Source organism: Chiloscyllium punctatum, chromosome 8, assembly GCF_047496795.1.
Source record: "Chiloscyllium punctatum isolate Juve2018m chromosome 8, sChiPun1.3, whole genome shotgun sequence".
Lineage (NCBI taxonomy): Eukaryota > Metazoa > Chordata > Chondrichthyes > Orectolobiformes > Hemiscylliidae > Chiloscyllium > Chiloscyllium punctatum.
In genome coordinates this window covers 132,563,287-132,581,653 of record NC_092746.1, presented here as the reverse complement: position 1 = coordinate 132,581,653, position 18,367 = coordinate 132,563,287, and the positions used below count along the sequence as shown (strand labels likewise).

Sequence of the window (18,367 nt, the reverse complement as noted above, 5' to 3'; positions counted from 1 at the left end):
TCTCTCTGTCTGCGTCTCTCCTCTTTCTCTCTCTCTCTGCCTCTCTCCTGTTTCTCTCTCTGTCTGCGTCTCTCCTCTTTCTCTCTCTGTCTGCATCTCTCCTGTTTTTCTCTCTCTGCCTCTCTCCTGTTTCTCTCTCTCTCTGTCTGCGTCTCACCAGTTTCTCTCTCTGTCTGCGTCTCTCCTCTTTCTCTCTCTGTCTGCATCTCTCCTGTTTTTCTCTCTCTGCCTCTCTCCTGTTTCTCTCTCTCTCTGTCTGTGTCTCTCCTGTTTCTCTCTCTGTCTGCGTCTCTCCTGTTTCTCTCTCTGTCTGTGTCTCTCCTGTTTCTCTCTCTGTCTGTGTCTCTCCTGTTTCTCTCTCTGTCTGTGTCTCTCCTGTTACTCTCTCTGTCTGTGACTCTCCTGTTTCTCTCTCTGTCTGCGTCTCTCCTGTTTCTCTCTCTGTCTGTGTCTCTCCAGTTTCTCTCTCTGTCTGCGTCTCTCCAGTTTCTCTCTCTGTCTGCGTCTCTCCTGTTTCTCTCTCTGTCTGCGTCTCTCCAGTTTCTCTCTCTGTCTGCGTCTCTCCTGTTTCTCTCTCTGTCTGCGTCTCTACTGTTTCTCTCTCTGTCTGCGTCTCTCCTGTTTCTCTCTCTGTCTGCGTCTCTCCTGTTTCTCTCTCTGTCTGCATCTCTCCTGTTTCTCTCTCTGTCTGCGTCTCTCCTGTTTCTCTCTCTGTCTGCGTCGCTCCTGTTTCTCTCTCTGTCTGCGTCTCTCCTGTTTCTCTCTCTGTCTGCGTCTCTACTGTTTCTCTCTCTGTCTTCGTCTCTCCTGTTTCTCTCTCTGTGTGTTTCTCCTGTTTCTCTCACTGTCTGCGTCTCTCCTGTTTCTCTCACTGTCTGCGTCTCTCCTGTTTCTCTCTCTGTCTGCCTCTCTCCTATTTCTCTCTGTCTTCATCTCTCCTGTTTCTCTCTCTGTCTGTATCTCTCCAGTTTCTCTGCCTGAGTCTCTCGAGTTTCTCTCTCTGTCTGCGTCTCTCCAGTTTCTCTCTCTGTCTGCATCTCTCCTGTTTCTCTCTCTGTCTGCGTCTCTCCTGTTTCTCTCTCTGAGTCTCTCGAGTTTCTCTCTCTGTCTGTGACTCTCCTGTTTCTCTCTCTGTCTGCCTCTCTCCTGTTTCTCTCTCTGTCTGCGTCGGTCCTGTATCTATATCTGTCTGTGACTCTCCTGTTTCTCTCTCTGTCTGTGACTCTCCTGTTTCTCTCTCTGCCTGCCTCTCTCCTGTTTCTCTCTCTGTCTGTGTCTCTCCTGTTTCTCTCTCTGTCTGCGTCTCTCCTGTTTCTCTCTCTGTCTGTGTCTCTCCTGTTTCTCTCTCTGCCTGCCTCTCTCCTGTTTCACTCTCTGTCTGTGTCTCTCCTGTTTCTCTCCCTGTCTGCTTCTCTCCTGTTTCTCTCACTGTCTGCGTCTCTCCTGTTTCTCTCTCTGCCTGCCTCTCTCCTGTTTCACTCTCTGTCTGTGTCTCTCCTGTTTCTCTCTCTGTCTGCGTCTCTCCTGTTTCTCTCTCTGTCTGTGTCGCTCCTGTTTCTCTCTCTGTCTGCGTCTCTCCTGTTTCTCTCTCTGTCTGCGTCTCTACTGTTTCTCTCTCTGTCTTCGTCTCTCCTGTTTCTCTCTCTGTGTGTTTCTCCTGTTTCTCTCACTGTCTGCGTCTCTCCTGTTTCTCTCACTGTCTGCGTCTCTCCTGTTTCTCTCTCTGTCTGCCTCTCTCCTATTTCTCTCTGTGCCTGCCTCTCTCCTGTTTCTCTCTCTGTCTGTATCTCTCCAGTTTCTCTGCCTGAGTCTCTCGAGTTTCTCTCTCTGTCTGCGTCTCTCCAGTTTCTCTCTCTGTCTGCATCTCTCCTGTTTCTCTCTCTGTCTGCGTCTCTCCTGTTTCTCTCTCTGTCTGCGTCTGTCCTGTATCTATATCTGTCTGTGACTCTCCTGTTTCTCTCTCTGTCTGTGACTCTCCTGTTTCTCTCTCTGCCTGCCTCTCTCCTGTTTCTCTCTCTGTCTGTGTCTCTCCTGTTTCTCTCTCTGTCTGCGTCTCTCCTGTTTCTCTCTCTGTCTGTGTCTCTCCTGTTTCTCTCTCTGCCTGCCTCTCTCCTGTTTCACTCTCTGTCTGTGTCTCTCCTGTTTCTCTCCCTGTCTGCTTCTCTCCTGTTTCTCTCACTGTCTGCGTCTCTCCTGTTTCTCTCTCTGCCTGCCTCTCTCCTGTTTCACTCTCTGTCTGTGTCTCTCCTGTTTCTCTCTCTGTCTGCGTCGCTCCTGTTTCTCTCTCTGCCTGCCTCTCTCCTGTTTCTCTCTCTGCCTGCCTCTCTCCTGTTTCTCTCTCTGTCTATGTCTCTCCTGTTTCTCTCTTGTCTGCGTCTCTCCTGTTTCTCTCTCTGTCTGCTTCTCTCCTGTTTCTCTCTCTGTCTGCCTCTCTCCTGTTTCTCTGCCTGCGTCTCTCCTGTTTCTCTCTCTGTCTGCGTCTGTCCTATATCTATATCTGTCTGCCTCTCTCCTGTTTCTCTCTCTGTCTGCGTCTGTCCTGTATCTATATCTGTCTGTGACTCTCCTGTTTCTCTCTTGTCTGCGTCTCTCCTGTTTCTCTCTCTGTCTGTGACTCTCCTGTTTCTCTCTTGTCTGCGTCTCTCCAGTTTCTCTCTCTGTCTGCATCTCTCCTGTTTCTCTCTTGTCTGCGTCTCTCCTGTTTCTCTCTCTGTCTGTGTCTCTCCTGTTTCTCTCTTGTCTGCGTCTCTCCTGTTTCTCTCTCTGTCTGTGACTCTCCTGTTCCTCTCTCTGTCTGCCTCTCTCCTGTTTCTCTCTCTGTCTGTGACTCTCCTGTTTCTCTCTCTGTCTGCCTCTCTCCTGTTTCTCTCTCTGTCTGTGACTCTCCTGTTTCTCTCTCTGTCTGCGTCTCTCCTGTTTCTCTCTCTGTCTGCGTCTCACCAGTTTCTCTCTCTGTCTGTGACTCTCCTGTTTCTCTCTCTGTCTGCGTCTCTCCTGTTTCTCTCTCTGTCTGTGTCTCTCCTGTTTCTCTCTCTGTCTGCCTCTCTCCTGATTTTCTCTCTGTGTCTGCCTCTCTCCTGTTTCTCTCTCTGACTGCGTCTGTCCTGTTTCTCTCTGGGTCGGCGTCTCTCCTGTTTCTCTCTCTGTCTGTGACTCTCCTGTTTCTCTCTCTGTCTGCGTCTCTCCTGTTTCTCTCTCTGTCTGCGTCTCACCAGTTTCTCTCTCTGTCTGTGACTCTCCTGTTTCTCTCTCTGTCTGCGTCTCTCCTGTTTCTCTCTCTGTCTGTGTCTCTCCTGTTTCTCTCTGTGTCTGCCTCTCTCCTGATTTTCTCTCTGTGCCTGCCTCTCTCCTGTTTCTCTCTCTGACTACGTCTGTCCTGTTTCTCTCTGGGTCGGCGTCTCTCCTGTTTCTCTCTCTGTCTGCCTCTCTCCTGATTTTCTCTCTGTCTGTGACTCTCATGTTTCTCTCTCTGTCTGTGTCTCTCCTGTTTCTCTCTCTGTCTGCGTCTCTCCTGTTTTTTTTTCTGTCTGCCTCTCTCCTGTTTCTCTCTCCGTCTGCCTCTCTCCTGTTTCTCTCCCTGTCTGCTTGTCTCCTGTTTCTCTCTCTGTCTGCGTCTCTCCTGTTTCTCTCTCTGTCTGTGACTCTCCTGTTTCTCTCTCTGTCTGCGTCTCTCCTGTTTCTCTCTCTGTCTGTGTCTCTCCTGTTTCTCTCTCTGCCTGCCTCTCTCCTGTTTCACTCTCTGTCTGTGTCTCTCCTGTTTCTCTCTCTGTCTGCTTCTCTCCTGTTTCTCTCTCTGTCTGCGTCTCTCCTGTTTCTCTCTCTGTCTGCGTCTCTCCTGTTTCTCTCTCTGTCTGTGACTCTCCTGTTTCTCTCTCTGTCTGTGTCTCTCCTGTTTCTCTCTCTGTCTGCGTCTCTCCTGTTTTTTTTTCTGTCTGCCTCTCTCCTGTTTCTCTCTCCGTCTGCCTCTCTCCTGTTTCTCTCCCTGTCTGCGTCTCTCCTGTTTCTCTCTCTGTCTGTGACTCTCCTGTTTCTCTCTCTGTCGGCGTCTCTCCTGTTTCTCTCTCTGTCTGCCTCTCTCCTGTTTCTCTCCCTGTCTGTGTCTCTCTTGTTTCTCTCTCTGTCTGCATCTCTCCTGTTTCTCTCTCTGTCTGTGTCTCTCCTGTTTCTCTCTCTGCCTGCCTCTCTCCTGTTTCTCTCTCTGTCTGTGACTCTCCTGTTTCTCTCTCTGTCTGCCTCTGTCCTGTTTCTCTCTCTGTCTGTGACTCTCCTGTTTCTCTCTCTGTCTGCGTCTCTCCTGTTTCTCTCTCTGTCTGCGTCTCTCCTGTTTCTCTCTCTGTCTGCGTCTCTCCATTTCTCTCTCTGTCTGCGTCTCTCCTGTTTCTCTCTCTGTCTGCCTCTCTCCTGTTTCTCTCTCTGTCTGCATCTCTCCTGTTTCACTCTCTGTCTGCGTCTCTCCTGTTTCACTCTCTGTCTGCATCTCTCCTGTGTCTCTCTCTGTCTGTGTCTATCCTGTTTCTCTCTCTGACTGCATCTCTCCTCTTTCTCTCTGTCTGCCTCTCTCCTGTTTCTCTCTCTGTCTGCCTCTCTCCTGTGTCTCTCTCTGTCTGCATCTCTCCAGTTTCTCTCTCTGTCTGCGTCTCTCCTGTTTCTCTCTCTGTCTGCGTCTCTCCTGTTTATCTCTCTGTCTGTGTCTCTCCTGTTTCTCTCTCTGTCTGCGTCTCTCCTGTTTCTCTCTCTGTCTGCGTCTCTCCTGTGTCTCTCTCTGTCTGTGTCTCTCCTGTTTCTCTCTCTGTCTGCCACTCTCCTGTTTCTCTCTCTGTCTGCGTCTCTCCTCTTTCTCTCTCTCTCTGCCTCTCTCCTGTTTCTCTCTCTGTCTGCGTCTCTCCTCTTTCTCTCTCTGTCTGCATCTCTCCTGTTTTTCTCTCTCTGCCTCTCTCCTGTTTCTCTCTCTCTCTGTCTGCGTCTCACCAGTTTCTCTCTCTGTCTGCGTCTCTCCTCTTTCTCTCTCTGTCTGCGTCTCTTCTGTTTCTCTCTCTCTGCCTCTCTCCTGTTTCTCTCTCTCTCTGTCTGCGTCTCTCCTGTTTCTCTCTCTGTCTGCATCTCTCCTGTTTCTCTCTCTGTCTGCGTCTCTCCTGTTTCTCTCTCTGTCTGCGTCGCTCCTGTTTCTCTCTCTGTCTGCGTCTCTCCTGTTTCTCTCTCTGTCTGCGTCTCTACTGTTTCTCTCTCTGTCTTCGTCTCTCCTGTTTCTCTCACTGTCTGTGACTCTCCTGTTTCTCTCTCTGTCTGCGTCTCTCCTGTTTCTCTCTCTGTCTGCGTCTCTCCTGTTTCTCTTCTGTCTTCACCTCTCCTGTTTCTCTCTCTGTCTGCCTCTCTCCTGTTTCTCTGCCTGCGTCTCTCCTGTTTCTCTCTCTGTCTGCGTCTGTCCTATATCTATATCTGTCTGCCTCTCTCCTGTTTCTCTCTCTGTCTGCCTCTCTCCTGATTTTCTCTCTGTCTGCGACTCTCCTCTTTCTCTCTGTTTCTGTGACTCTCCTGTTTCTCTCTCTGTCTGTGTCTCTCCTGTTTCTCTCTGTCTGCCTCTCTCCTGTTTCTCTCTCTGTCTGTGACTCTCCTGTTTCTCTCTCTGTCTGCGTCTCTCCTGTTTCTCTCTCTGTCTGCGTCTCACCAGTTTCTCTCTCTGTCTGTGTCTCTCCTGTTTCTCTCTCTGACTGCGTCTCTCCTGTTTCTCTTCTGTCTTCACCTCTCCTGTTTCTCTCTCTGTCTGCCTCTCTCCTGTTTCTCTCTCTGTCTGTGTCTCTAGTGTTTCTCTCTCTGACTGTGTCTGTCCTGTTTCTCTCTGGGTCGGCGTGTCTCCTGTTTCTCTCTCTGTCTGCCTCTCTCCTGTTTCTCTCTCTGTCTGCCTCTCTCCTGATTTTCTCTCTGTCTGCATCTCTCCTGTTACTCTCTCTGTCTGCCTCTCTCCTGTTTCTCTCTCTGTCTGCATCTCTCCTGTTTCTCTCTCTGTCTGCCTCTCTCCTGGTTCTCTCTCTGTCTGCCTCTCTCCTGTTTCTCTCTCTGTCTGCCTCTCTCCTGATTTTCTCTCTGTCTGCATCTCTCCTGTTACTCTCTCTGTCTGCCTCTCTCCTGTTTCTCTCTCTGTCTGCATCTCTCCTGTTTCTCTCTCTGTCTGCCTCTCTCCTGTTTCTCTCTCTGTCTGCCTCTCTCCTGTTTCTCTCTCTGTCTGCCTCTCCTGATTTTCTCTCTGTCTGCATCTCTCCTGTTACTCTCTCCGTCTGCCTCTCTCCTGTTTCTCTCTCTGTCTGCATCTCTCCTGTTTCTCTGTCTGCCTCTCTCCTGTTTCTCTCTCTGTCTGCGTCTCTCCTGTTTCTCTCTCTGTCTGCATCTCTCCTGTTTCTCTCTCTGCGTCTCTCCTGTTTCTCTCTCTGTCTGCATCTCTCCTGTTTCTCTCTCTGTCTGCGTCTCTCCTGTTTCTCTCTCTGTCTGCGACTCTCCTCTTTCTCTCGGTGTCTGCATCTCTCCTGTTTCTCTCTCTGTCTGCCTCTCTCCTGTTTCTCTCTCTGTCTGCCTCTCTCCTGATTTTCTCTCTGTCTGCATCTCTCCTGTTACTCTCTCTGACTGCGTCTCTCCTGCTTCTCTTCTGTCTTCACCTCTCCTGTTTCTCTCTCTGTCTGCCTCTCTCCTGTTTCTCTCTCTGTCTGTGTCTCTAGTGTTTCTCTCTCTGACTGTGTCTGTCCTGTTTCTCTCTGGGTCGGCGTGTCTCCTGTTTCTCACTCTGTCTGCCTCTCTCCTGTTTCTCTCTCTGTCTGCCTCTCTCCTGATTTTCTCTCTGTCTGCATCTCTCCTGTTACTCTCTCTGTCTGCCTCTCTCCTGTTTCTCTCTCTGTCTGCATCTCTCCTGTTTCTCTCTCTGTCTGCCTCTCTCCTGGTTCTCTCTCTGTCTGCCTCTCTCCTGTTTCTCTCTCTGTCTGCCTCTCTCCTGATTTTCTCTCTGTCTGCATCTCTCCTGTTACTCTCTCTGTCTGCCTCTCTCCTGTTTCTCTCTCTGTCTGCATCTCTCCTGTTTCTCTCTCTGTCTGCCTCTCTCCTGTTTCTCTCTCTGTCTGCCTCTCTCCTGTTTCTCTCTCTGTCTGCCTCTCCTGATTTTCTCTCTGTCTGCATCTCTCCTGTTACTCTCTCCGTCTGCCTCTCTCCTGTTTCTCTCCTGTTTCTCTGTCTGCCTCTCTCCTGTTTCTCTCTCTGTCTGCGTCTCTCCTGTTTCTCTCTCTGTCTGCATCTCTCCTGTTTCTCTCTCTGCGTCTCTCCTGTTTCTCTCTCTGTCTGCGACTCTCCTCTTTCTCTCGGTGTCTGCATCTCTCCTGTTTCTCTCTCTGTCTGCCTCTCTCCTGTTTCTCTCTCTGTCTGCCTCTCTCCTGATTTTCTCTCTGTCTGCATCTCTCCTGTTACTCTCTCTGTCTGCCTCTCTCCTGTTTCTCTCTCTGTCTGCATCTCTCCTGTTTCTCTCTCTGTCTGCCTCTCTCCTGTTACTGTCTCTGTCTGCCTCTCTCCTGTTTCTCTCTCTGTCTGCCTCTCTCCTGATTTTCTCTCTGTCTGCATCTCTCCTGTTTCTCTCTCTGTCTGCCTCTCTCCTGTTTCTCTCTCTGTCTGCATCTCTCCTGTTTCTCTCTCTGCGTCTCTCCTGTTTCTCTCTCTGTCTGCCTCTCTCCTGATTTTCTCTCTGTCTGCGTCTCTCCTGTTTCCCTCTCTGTCTGCCTCTCTCCTGTTTCTCTCTCTGTCTGCGACTCTCCTCTTTCTCTCTGTGTCTGGGACTCTCCTGTTTCTCTCTCTGTCTGCGTCTCTCCTGTTTCTCTCTCTGTCTGCATCTCTCCTGTTTCTCTCTCTGCGTCTCTCCTGTTTCTCTCTCTGTCTGCGACTCCCCTCTTTCTCTCGGTGTCTGCGTCTCTCGTGTTTCTCTCTCTGTCTGTGTCTCTCCTGTTTCTCTCTCTGTCTGCGTCTCTCCTGTTTCTCTCTCTGTCTGCGTCTCTCCTGTTTCTCTCTCTGTCTGCGTCTCTCCTGTTTCTCTCTCTGTCTGCGTCTCTCCTGTTTCTCTCTCTGTCTGCGTCTCTCCTGTTTCTCTCTCTGTCTGCGTCTCTCCTGTTTCTCTCTCTGTCTGCCTCTCTCCTGTTTCTCTCTCTGTCTGCGTCTCTCCAGTTTCTCTCTCTCTGTCTGCGTCTCTCCTGTTTCTCTCTCTGTCTGCATCTCTCCTGTTTCTCTCTCTGTCTGCCTCTCTCCTGTTTCTCTCTCTGTCTGCGTCTCTCCAGATTCTCTCTCTCTGTCTGCGTCTCTCCTGTTTCTCTCTCTGTCTGCGTCTCTCCTGTTTCTCTCTCTGTCTGCGTCTCTCCTGTTTCTCTCTCTGTCTGCATCTCTCCTGTTTCTCTCTCTGTCTATCTCCTGATTCTCTCTCTCTCTCTCTCTGCATCTCTCCTGTTTCTCTCTCTGACTGTAACTCTCCTGTTTCTCTCTCTGTCTGTGTCTATCCTGTTTCTCTCTCTGCGTCTCTCCTGTTTCTCTCTCTGTCTGCTTCTCTCCTGTTTCTCTGTCTGTCTGCGTCTCTCCTGTTTCTCTCTCTGTCTGCGTCTCTCCTGTTTCTCTCTCTGTCTGCGTCTCTCCTGTTTCTCTCTCTGTCTGCGTCTCTCCTGTTTCTCTCTCTGACTGCGTCTCTCCTGTTTCTCTGTCTGCGTCTCTCCTGTTTCTCTCTCTGTCTGCGTCTCTCCTGTTTCTCTCTCTGACTGCGTCTCTCCTGTTTCTCTGTCTGCGTCTCTCCTGTTTCTCTCTCTGTCTGCGTCTCTCCTGTTTCTCTGTCTGCGTCTCTCCTGTTTCTCTCTGACTGCGTCTCTCCTGTTTCTCTGTCTGTGACTGTCCTGTTTCTCTCTCTGTCTGCGTCTCTCCTGTTTCTCTCTCTGTCTGCATCTCTCCTGTTTCTCTCTCTGCCTCTCTCCTGTTTTTCTCTCACTCACTGTCTGCGTCTCTCCTGTTTCTCTCTCTGCGTCTCTCCTGTTTCTCTCTCTGTCTGCGTCTCTCCTGTTTCTCTGTCTGTGTTTCTCCTGTTTCTCTCTCTGACTGCGTCTCTCCTGTTTCTCTGTCTGCGTCTCTCCTGTTTCTCTCTCTGTCTGCGTCTCTCCTGTTTCTCTCTCTGCATCTCTCCTGTTTCTCTCTCTCTGTGTCTGCGTCTCTCCGGTTTCTCTCTCTGTCTGCGTCTCTCTTGTTTCTCTCTCTCTCTGCGTCTCTCTTGTTTCTCTCTCTCTCTGCGTCTCTCTTGTTTCTCTCTCTGTCTGCGTCTCTCCTGTTTCTCTCTCCGTCTGCATCTCTCCTGTTTCTCTGTCTGCATCTCTCCTGTTTCTCTCTCTGTCTGAGTCTCTTCTGTTTCTCTCTCTGTCTGCATCTATTAGATTAGATTAGATTAGATTACTTACAGTGTGGAAACAGGCCCTTCAGCCCAACAAGTCCACACCGCCCCGCCGAAGCGCAACCCACGCATACCCCTACATCTACCCCTTAACTAACACTACGGGCAATTTAGCACAGCCAATTCACCTGACCTGCACATCTTTGGACTGTGGGAGGAAACCGGAGCACCCGGAGGAAACCCACGCAGACACGGGGAGAACGTGCAAACTCCACACAGTCAGTCGCCTGAGGCAGGAATCGAACCCAGGTCTCTGGCGCTGTGAGGCAGCAGTTTCTCCCTCTCCTGTTTCTCCCTCTGTGTCTCTCCTGTTTCTCTCTGTGTGTCTCCCCTGTTTCTCACTCTCTTTGCTTTCTGTCTCTATCCATCCACCTTCCTCCCCTTTGTCTCTCTCTCTCTTTCCCTCTCCCTGTCTCTCTCTCACACACTCAGTGCTTTCACTCGGGAGTGTTGCTGGAAAATCGCAGCAGGTCAGGCAGCATCCAAGGAGCAGGAGAATCGACGTTTCGGGCATCAGCCCTTCTTCAGGAAGTGATTACTTACGTGCTGCTTATTGTTCGCCTCATGGCAGTCCAGTTGGCACTGCATCTGAATGACCTGGGAAATGGAGAACAATGAAGGTTTCACCACCACCCAGACCATAATACCCAACACACACACCACCCAGACCATAATACTCAACACACACACCACCCAGACCATAATATTCAACACACATACCACCCAGACCATAATACTCAACATTCACCACCCAGACCATAATACTCCACACAGACACCACCCAGACCATAATACTCCACACACTCCCCACCCAGACCATAATACCCAACACACACTCCACCCAGACGATAATACCCAACACACACACCACCCAGACCATAATACCCAACACACACACCACCCAGACTGTAATCCCCAACACACACACCACCCAGACCATAATACTCAACACACACCACCCAGACCATAATACCCAACACACACACCACCCAGACCATAATACTCAACACACACTCCACCCAGACCATAATACTCAACACACACACCAGACCATAATATTCGACACACACATGACACAGACCATAATATCCAACACACACACACCACCCAGACCATAAAACACAACACACACACCACACAGACCATAATACTCAACACACACACCACCCAGACCATAATACCCAACACACCCACCACCCAGAACATAATATCCAACACACACACACCACCCAGACCATAAAACCCAACACACACAGCACCCAGACCATAATATCCAACACACACACACCACCCAGACCATAAAACCCAACACACACAGCACCCAGACCATAATATTCAACACACACACCACCCAGACCATAATACTCAACACACCCACCACCCAGACCATAATATCCAACACACACACACCACCCAGACCATAATACTCAACACACACTCCACCCAGACCATAAAACCCAACACACACAGCACCCAGACCATAATATCCAACACACACACCACCCAGACCATAATACCCAACACACACACCACCCAGACCATAAAACCCAACACACACACCACCCAGACCATAATACCCAACACACACACCACCCAGACCATAATACTCAACACACACTCCACCCAGACCATAATACTCAACACACACACCAGACCATAATATTCGACACACACATGACACAGACCATAATATCCAACACACACACACCACCCAGACCATAAAACCCAACACACACACCACACAGACCATAATACTCAACACACACACCACCCAGACCATAAAACCCAACACACACAGCACCCAGACCATAATATCCAACACACACACACCACCCAGACCATAAAACCCAACACACACAGCACCCAGACCATAATATTCAACACACACACCACCCAGACCATAATACTCAACACACCCACCACCCAAACCATAATATCCAACACACACACACCACCCAGACCATAATACTCAACACACACAGCACCCAGACCATAAAACCCAACACACACAGCACCCAGACCATAATACCCAACACACACACCACCCAGACCATAATACTCAACACACACACCACCCAGACCATAATACCCAACACACACACACCACCCAGACCATAATACCCAACACACACACCACCCAGACCATAATACTCAACACACACACCACCCAGACCATAATACCCAACACACACCCCACCCAGACCATAATACCCAACACACACACCACCCAGACCAGAATACCCAACACACACACCACCCAGACCATAAAACCCAACACACACTCCACCCAGACCATAATACCCAACACACCCACCACCCAGACCATAAAACCCAACACACACACCACCCAGACCATAATACTCAACACACACAGCACCCAGACCATAAAACCCAACACATACACCGCCCAGACCATAATACCCAACACACACAGCACCCAGACCATAATATCCAACACACACACACCACCCAGACCATAATACCCAACACACACACCACCCAGACCATAATACTCAACACACACTCCACCCACACCATAATACCCAACACACACACCGCCCAGACCATAATACTCAACACACACTCCACCCAGACCATAATACTCAACACACACACCACCGACCATAATACCCAACACACACTCCACCCAGACCATAATACTCAACACACACACCGCCCAGACCATAATACTCAACACACACACCACCCAGACCATAATACTCAACACACACACCACCCAGACCATAATACCCAACACACACACCACCCAGACCATTATACCCAACACACACACCACCCAGACCATAATACTCGACACACACACAACCCAGACCATAATACTCGACACACACTCCACCCAGACCATAATACTCAACACACACACACCACCCAGACCATAATACTCAACACACACACCACCCAGACCATAATACTCAACACACACTCCACCCAGACCATAATACTCAACACACACACACCACCCAGACCATAATACTCAACACACACACCACCCAGACCATAATATTCGACACACACATGAAACAGACCATATTATCAAACACACACACCACCCAGACCATAATACTCAACACACACACACCACCCAGACCATAATACTCAACACACACACCACCCAGACCATAATACTCAACACACACTCCACCCAGACCATAATACTCAACACACACACACCACCCAGACCATAATACTCAACACACACACCACCCAGACCATAATATTCGACACACACATGACACAGACCATATTATCAAACACACACACCACCCAGACCATAATACTCAACACACACACCACACAGACCATAATACTCAACACACACACCACCCAGACCATAATACCCAACACACCCACCACCCAGACCATAATATCCAACACACACCACCCAGACCATAATACTCAACACACACCACCCAGACCATAAAACCCAACACACACAGCACCCAGACCATAATATTCAACACACACCACCCAGACCATAAAACCCAACACACACAGCACCCAGACCATAATACCCAACACACACACCACCCAGACCATAAAACCCAACACACACAGCACCCAGACCACAATATTCAACACACACCACCCAGACCATAAAACCCAACACACACAGCACCCAGACCATAATATTCAACACACACCACCCAGACCATAATACCCAACACACACACCACCCAGACCATAATACTCAACACACACCACCCAGACCATAAAACCCAACACACCCACCACCCAGACCATAATACTCAACACACACCACCCAGACCATAACACTCAACACACACCACCCAGACCATAAAACCCAACACACACAGTACCCAGACCATAATATTCAACACACACACCACCCAGACCATAATATCCAACACACACACCACCTAGACCATAATATTCAACACACACACCACCCAGACCATAATATTCAACACACACACCACCCAGACCATAATACTCAACACACACAGCACCCAGACCATAAAACCCAACACACACAGCACCCAGACCATAATATCCAACACACACACCACCCAGACCATAAAACCCAACACACACACCACCCAGACCATAATACCCAACACACACACCACCCAGACCATAAAACCCAACACACACACCACCCAGACCATAATACTCAACACACACACCACCCAGACCATAATATCCAACACACACTCCACCCAGACCATAATACTCAACACACACACCACCCAGACCATAATACCCAACACACACACCACCCAGACCATAATACTCAACACACACTCCACCCAGACCATAATACCCAACACACACACCACCCAGACCATAATATTCAACACACACACCACCCAGACCATAATATTCAACACACACACCACCCAGACCATAATACTCAACACACACACCACCCAGACCATAATATTCAACACACACACCACCCAGACCATAATGCCCAACACACACACAGCACCCAGACCATAATACTCAACACACACACCACCCAGACCATAATACTCAACACACACACCACCCAGACCATAATACTCGACACACACATGACACAGACCATATTATCAAACACACACACCACCCAGACCATAATACTCGACACACACATGACACAGACCATATTATCAAACACACACACCACCCAGACCATAATACTCGACACACACATGACACAGACCATATTATCAAACACACACACCACCCAGACCATAATATTCAACACACACACCACCCAGACCATAATACCCAACACACACACCACCCAGACCATAATACTCAACACACACACCACCCAGACCATAATACCCAACACACACACCACCCAGACCATAATACCCAACACACACACCACCCAGACCATAATATTCAACACACACACCACCCAGACCATAATACTCAACACACACACCGCCCAGACCATAATACCCAACACACACAGCACCCAGACCATAATACTCAACACACACTCCACCCAGACCATAATATTCAACACACACACCACCCAGACCATAATACCCAACACACACACCACCCAGACCATAATACCCAACACACACCACCCAGACCATAATACTCAACACACACACCACCCAGACCATAATACCCAACACACACACCACCCAGACCATAATATTCAACACACACACCACCCAGACCATAATACCCAACACACACACCACCCAGACCATAATACCCAACACACTCCCCACCCAGACCATAATACCCAACACACACACCACCCAGACCATAATATTCAACACACACACCACCCAGACCATAATACTCAACACACACACCGCCCAGACCATAATACCCAACACACACAGCACCCAGACCATAATACTCAACACACACTCCACCCAGACCATAATACCCAACACACACACCACCCAGACCATAATACCCAACACACACACCACCCAGACCATAATACCCAACACACACCACCCAGACCATAATACTCAACACACACACCACCCAGACCATAATATTCAACACACACACCACCCAGACCATAATACCCAACACACACACCACCCAGACCATAATACCCAACACACTCCCCACCCAGACCATAATACCCAACACACACACCACCCAGACCATAATACCCAACACACTCCCCACCCAGACCATAATACCCAACACACACACCACCCAGACCATAATACCCAACACACTCCCCACCCAGACCATAATACCCAACACACACACCACCCAGACCATAATACCCAACACACTCCCCACCCAGACCATAATACCCAACACACTCCCCACCCAGACCATAATACCCAACACACACACACCACCCAGACCATAATACTCAACACACTCCCCACCCAGACCATAATACCCAACACACTCCCCACCCAGACCATAAAACCCAACACACTCCCCACCCAGACCATAATACCCAACACACACACCACCCAGACCATAATATTCAACACACACACCACCCAGACCATAATACCCAACACACACACCACCCAGACCATAATACTCAACACACACACCACCCAGACCATAATATTCAACACACACACCACCCAGACCATAAAACCCAACACACTCCCCACCCAGACCATAATACCCAACACACACACCACCCAGACCATAAAACCCAACACACTCCCCACCCAGACCATAAAACCCAACACACACAGCACCCAGACCATAATATTCAACACACACACCACCCAGACCATAAAACCCAACACACACACCACCCAGACCATAATATCCAACACACACACCACCTAGACCATAATATTCAACACACACACCACCCAGACCATAATACCCAACACACACTCCACCCAGACCATAATACCCAACACACACTCCACCCAGACCATAATACCCAACACACACTCCACCCAGACAATAATACTCAACACACACACCACCCAGACCATAATACCCAACACACACACCACCCAGACCATAATACCCAACACACACACCACCCAGACCATAATACCCAACACACACAGCACACGTACCATAATAACACACCCCTCCACCACCACCCGCTGTCTTCTACCTTTCACCGATTTCTGTATCCCTGGTATTCTGTGAGATCTAACTTTGCTAATCAGTCTCCCATGGGGAATCTTGTCGAACGCCTTACTGAAGTCCATATAGATCACATCTACTGCTCTGCCCTCATCAATCCTCTGTGTTACTTCCTCAAAAAACTCAATCAAGTTTATGAGACACAATTTCCCACGCACAAAGCCATGTTGGACTGTCCCTAATCAGCCCTTGCCTTTTCAAATACATGGACATCCTGTCCCTCAGGATTCCCCCCAATAACTCCATGGCTCAGTGGTTAGCACTGCTGTCTCACAGGACCAGGGTCCCAGGTTGAATTCCAGCACACACACCAACACCACGCACCCACAGATAGACAATAGGTGCAGGAGTAGGCCATTCTGCCCTTCGAGCCTGCACCACCATTCAATATGATCATGGCTGATCATCCTCAATCAGTATCCTGTTCCAGCCTTATCTCCATAACCCTTGATTCCACAATCCTTGAGAGCTCTATCCAACTCTTTCTTAAATGAATCCAGAGACTGGGCCTCCACTGCCATCTGGGGCAGAGCATTCCACACACCCACCACTCTCTGGGTGAAGAAGTTTCTCCTCATCTCTGTCCTAAATGGTCTACCCCGTATTTTTAAGCTGTGTCCTCTGGTTCGGCACTCACCCATCCGCGGAAACATGTTTCCTGCCTCCAGAGTGTCCAATCCTTTAATAAGCTTATACGTCTCAATCAGATCCCCTCTCAGTCTTCTAAACTCAAGGGTATACAAGCCCAGTCGCTCCAGTCTTTCAGCGTAAGGTAGTCCCGCCATTCCAGGAATTGACCTCGTGAACCTACGCTGCACTCCCTCAATAGCCAGAATGTCTTTCCTCAAATTTGGAGACCAGAACTGCACACAATACTCCAGCTGTGGTCTCACCAGGGCCCTGTACAGCTGCAGAAGAACCTCTTTGCTTCTATACTCAATCCCTCTTGTTATGAAGGCCAGCATGCTATTAGCCTTCTTCACTACCTGCTGTACCTGCATGCTTACCTTCATTGACTGGTGTACAAGAACACCCAGATCTCTCTGTACTGCCCCTTTACCTAACTTGACTCCATTTAGGTAGTAATCTGCCTTCCTGTTCTTGCCACCAAAGTGAATAACCATTCATTTATCCACATTAAACAGCATCTGCCATGCATCTGACCACTCACCTAACCTGTCCAGGTCACCCTGTAATCTCCTAACATCCTCCTCACATTTCACCCTGCCACCCAGCTTAGTATCATCAGCAAATTTGATAATGTTATTACTAATACCATCTTCTATATCATTAATGTATATTGTAAAAAGCTGCGGTCCCAGCACTGATCCCTGCGGTACCCCACTGGTCACTGCCTGCCATTCCGCAATACACATACTCAGACACACAAGCCCACATCCACACACAGCCGCACACACACGCACATACATACACCACCCACACACGCATCCACACAACCACACATCCCCCACAGACTCACACACCCACATACACCACACACACGCACCCACATCCAGACACTCCACACACACGCACACACACACATACACCCACATGCACAGAGACAGACATGCACACGCACATGTGTACACAGCCACACACACACCCACACACTGTGCCAGCAATGCCCGCTCCCCCCCTCCCACCCCATCAGACAGTGCGACCAGTCTGGAGCCCCTGCAGACACTTCCTCACCTTCCTGGTCTCCTGCTCATGGTGCTCCACGATCGGAGATTTCACCAGGTCCGGGACCTCCGGGGGATGGACGTGTGTCCAGAACAAATGATGTGGGCGATTGGAGGAAAAATTCATCAAAGGGTAGATCCCATTCCTGGAAAAGAGAGAGGTGGAGAGAGAGTCTGAAACAAGAGAGAGAGAGACAGAGAATGAGAGAGACAGAGAGAGACAATATGAGAGAGAGTGAAAGACACAGAGAGAGAAAAAGAGAGTGTGGGTGTTCCACATCAGTCAGCCAGAGAGAGAGGGAAGGGACAGGGACACTGAAGGAAGACAGAGAGTGGGATCGTGCTGAGCTCTCAGGGTATTGCCTGTCACCTCAGGAATGACTGAGAGTCCTGTACTGTCTTGTTCAATTGACAATCCATTAAAGATCATTCCAGACCAAACACTGCCCCAACCGACAGCAGACTCTCGCTCTCGGTCATAAAGATGCTGCATCTGCTTCAGATTACGCAGCAAATCCTGAACCCCCAGTGTTCACAATCTCCATCAATGATGTGGGGATTAAATATAATACTAGTTTGTGAATGAGACAGAACTCATTGGGAATGTGAGTGTGAGGGAATGCAGGGACACCTAAGGAAGATTTGGGCAGGT

General features: G+C 49.4%; 1 protein-coding gene across 1 annotated transcript in view; it reads right to left on the bottom strand.

Annotated features, from left to right (window-relative positions):
* Positions 1-18,367, bottom strand: part of LOC140480305 (nuclear receptor-binding protein 2-like) — a 146,217-nt gene that overhangs the window by 74,603 nt on the left and 53,247 nt on the right. The window contains exons 13-14 of the mRNA XM_072575009.1: positions 17,726-17,861; positions 9,986-10,039 (exon numbers count right to left, since the gene is read on the bottom strand). Of these exons, the coding sequence (XP_072431110.1) occupies positions 9,986-10,039; positions 17,726-17,861 (190 nt within the window). The remainder of the gene's footprint in view (positions 1-9,985; positions 10,040-17,725; positions 17,862-18,367) is intronic.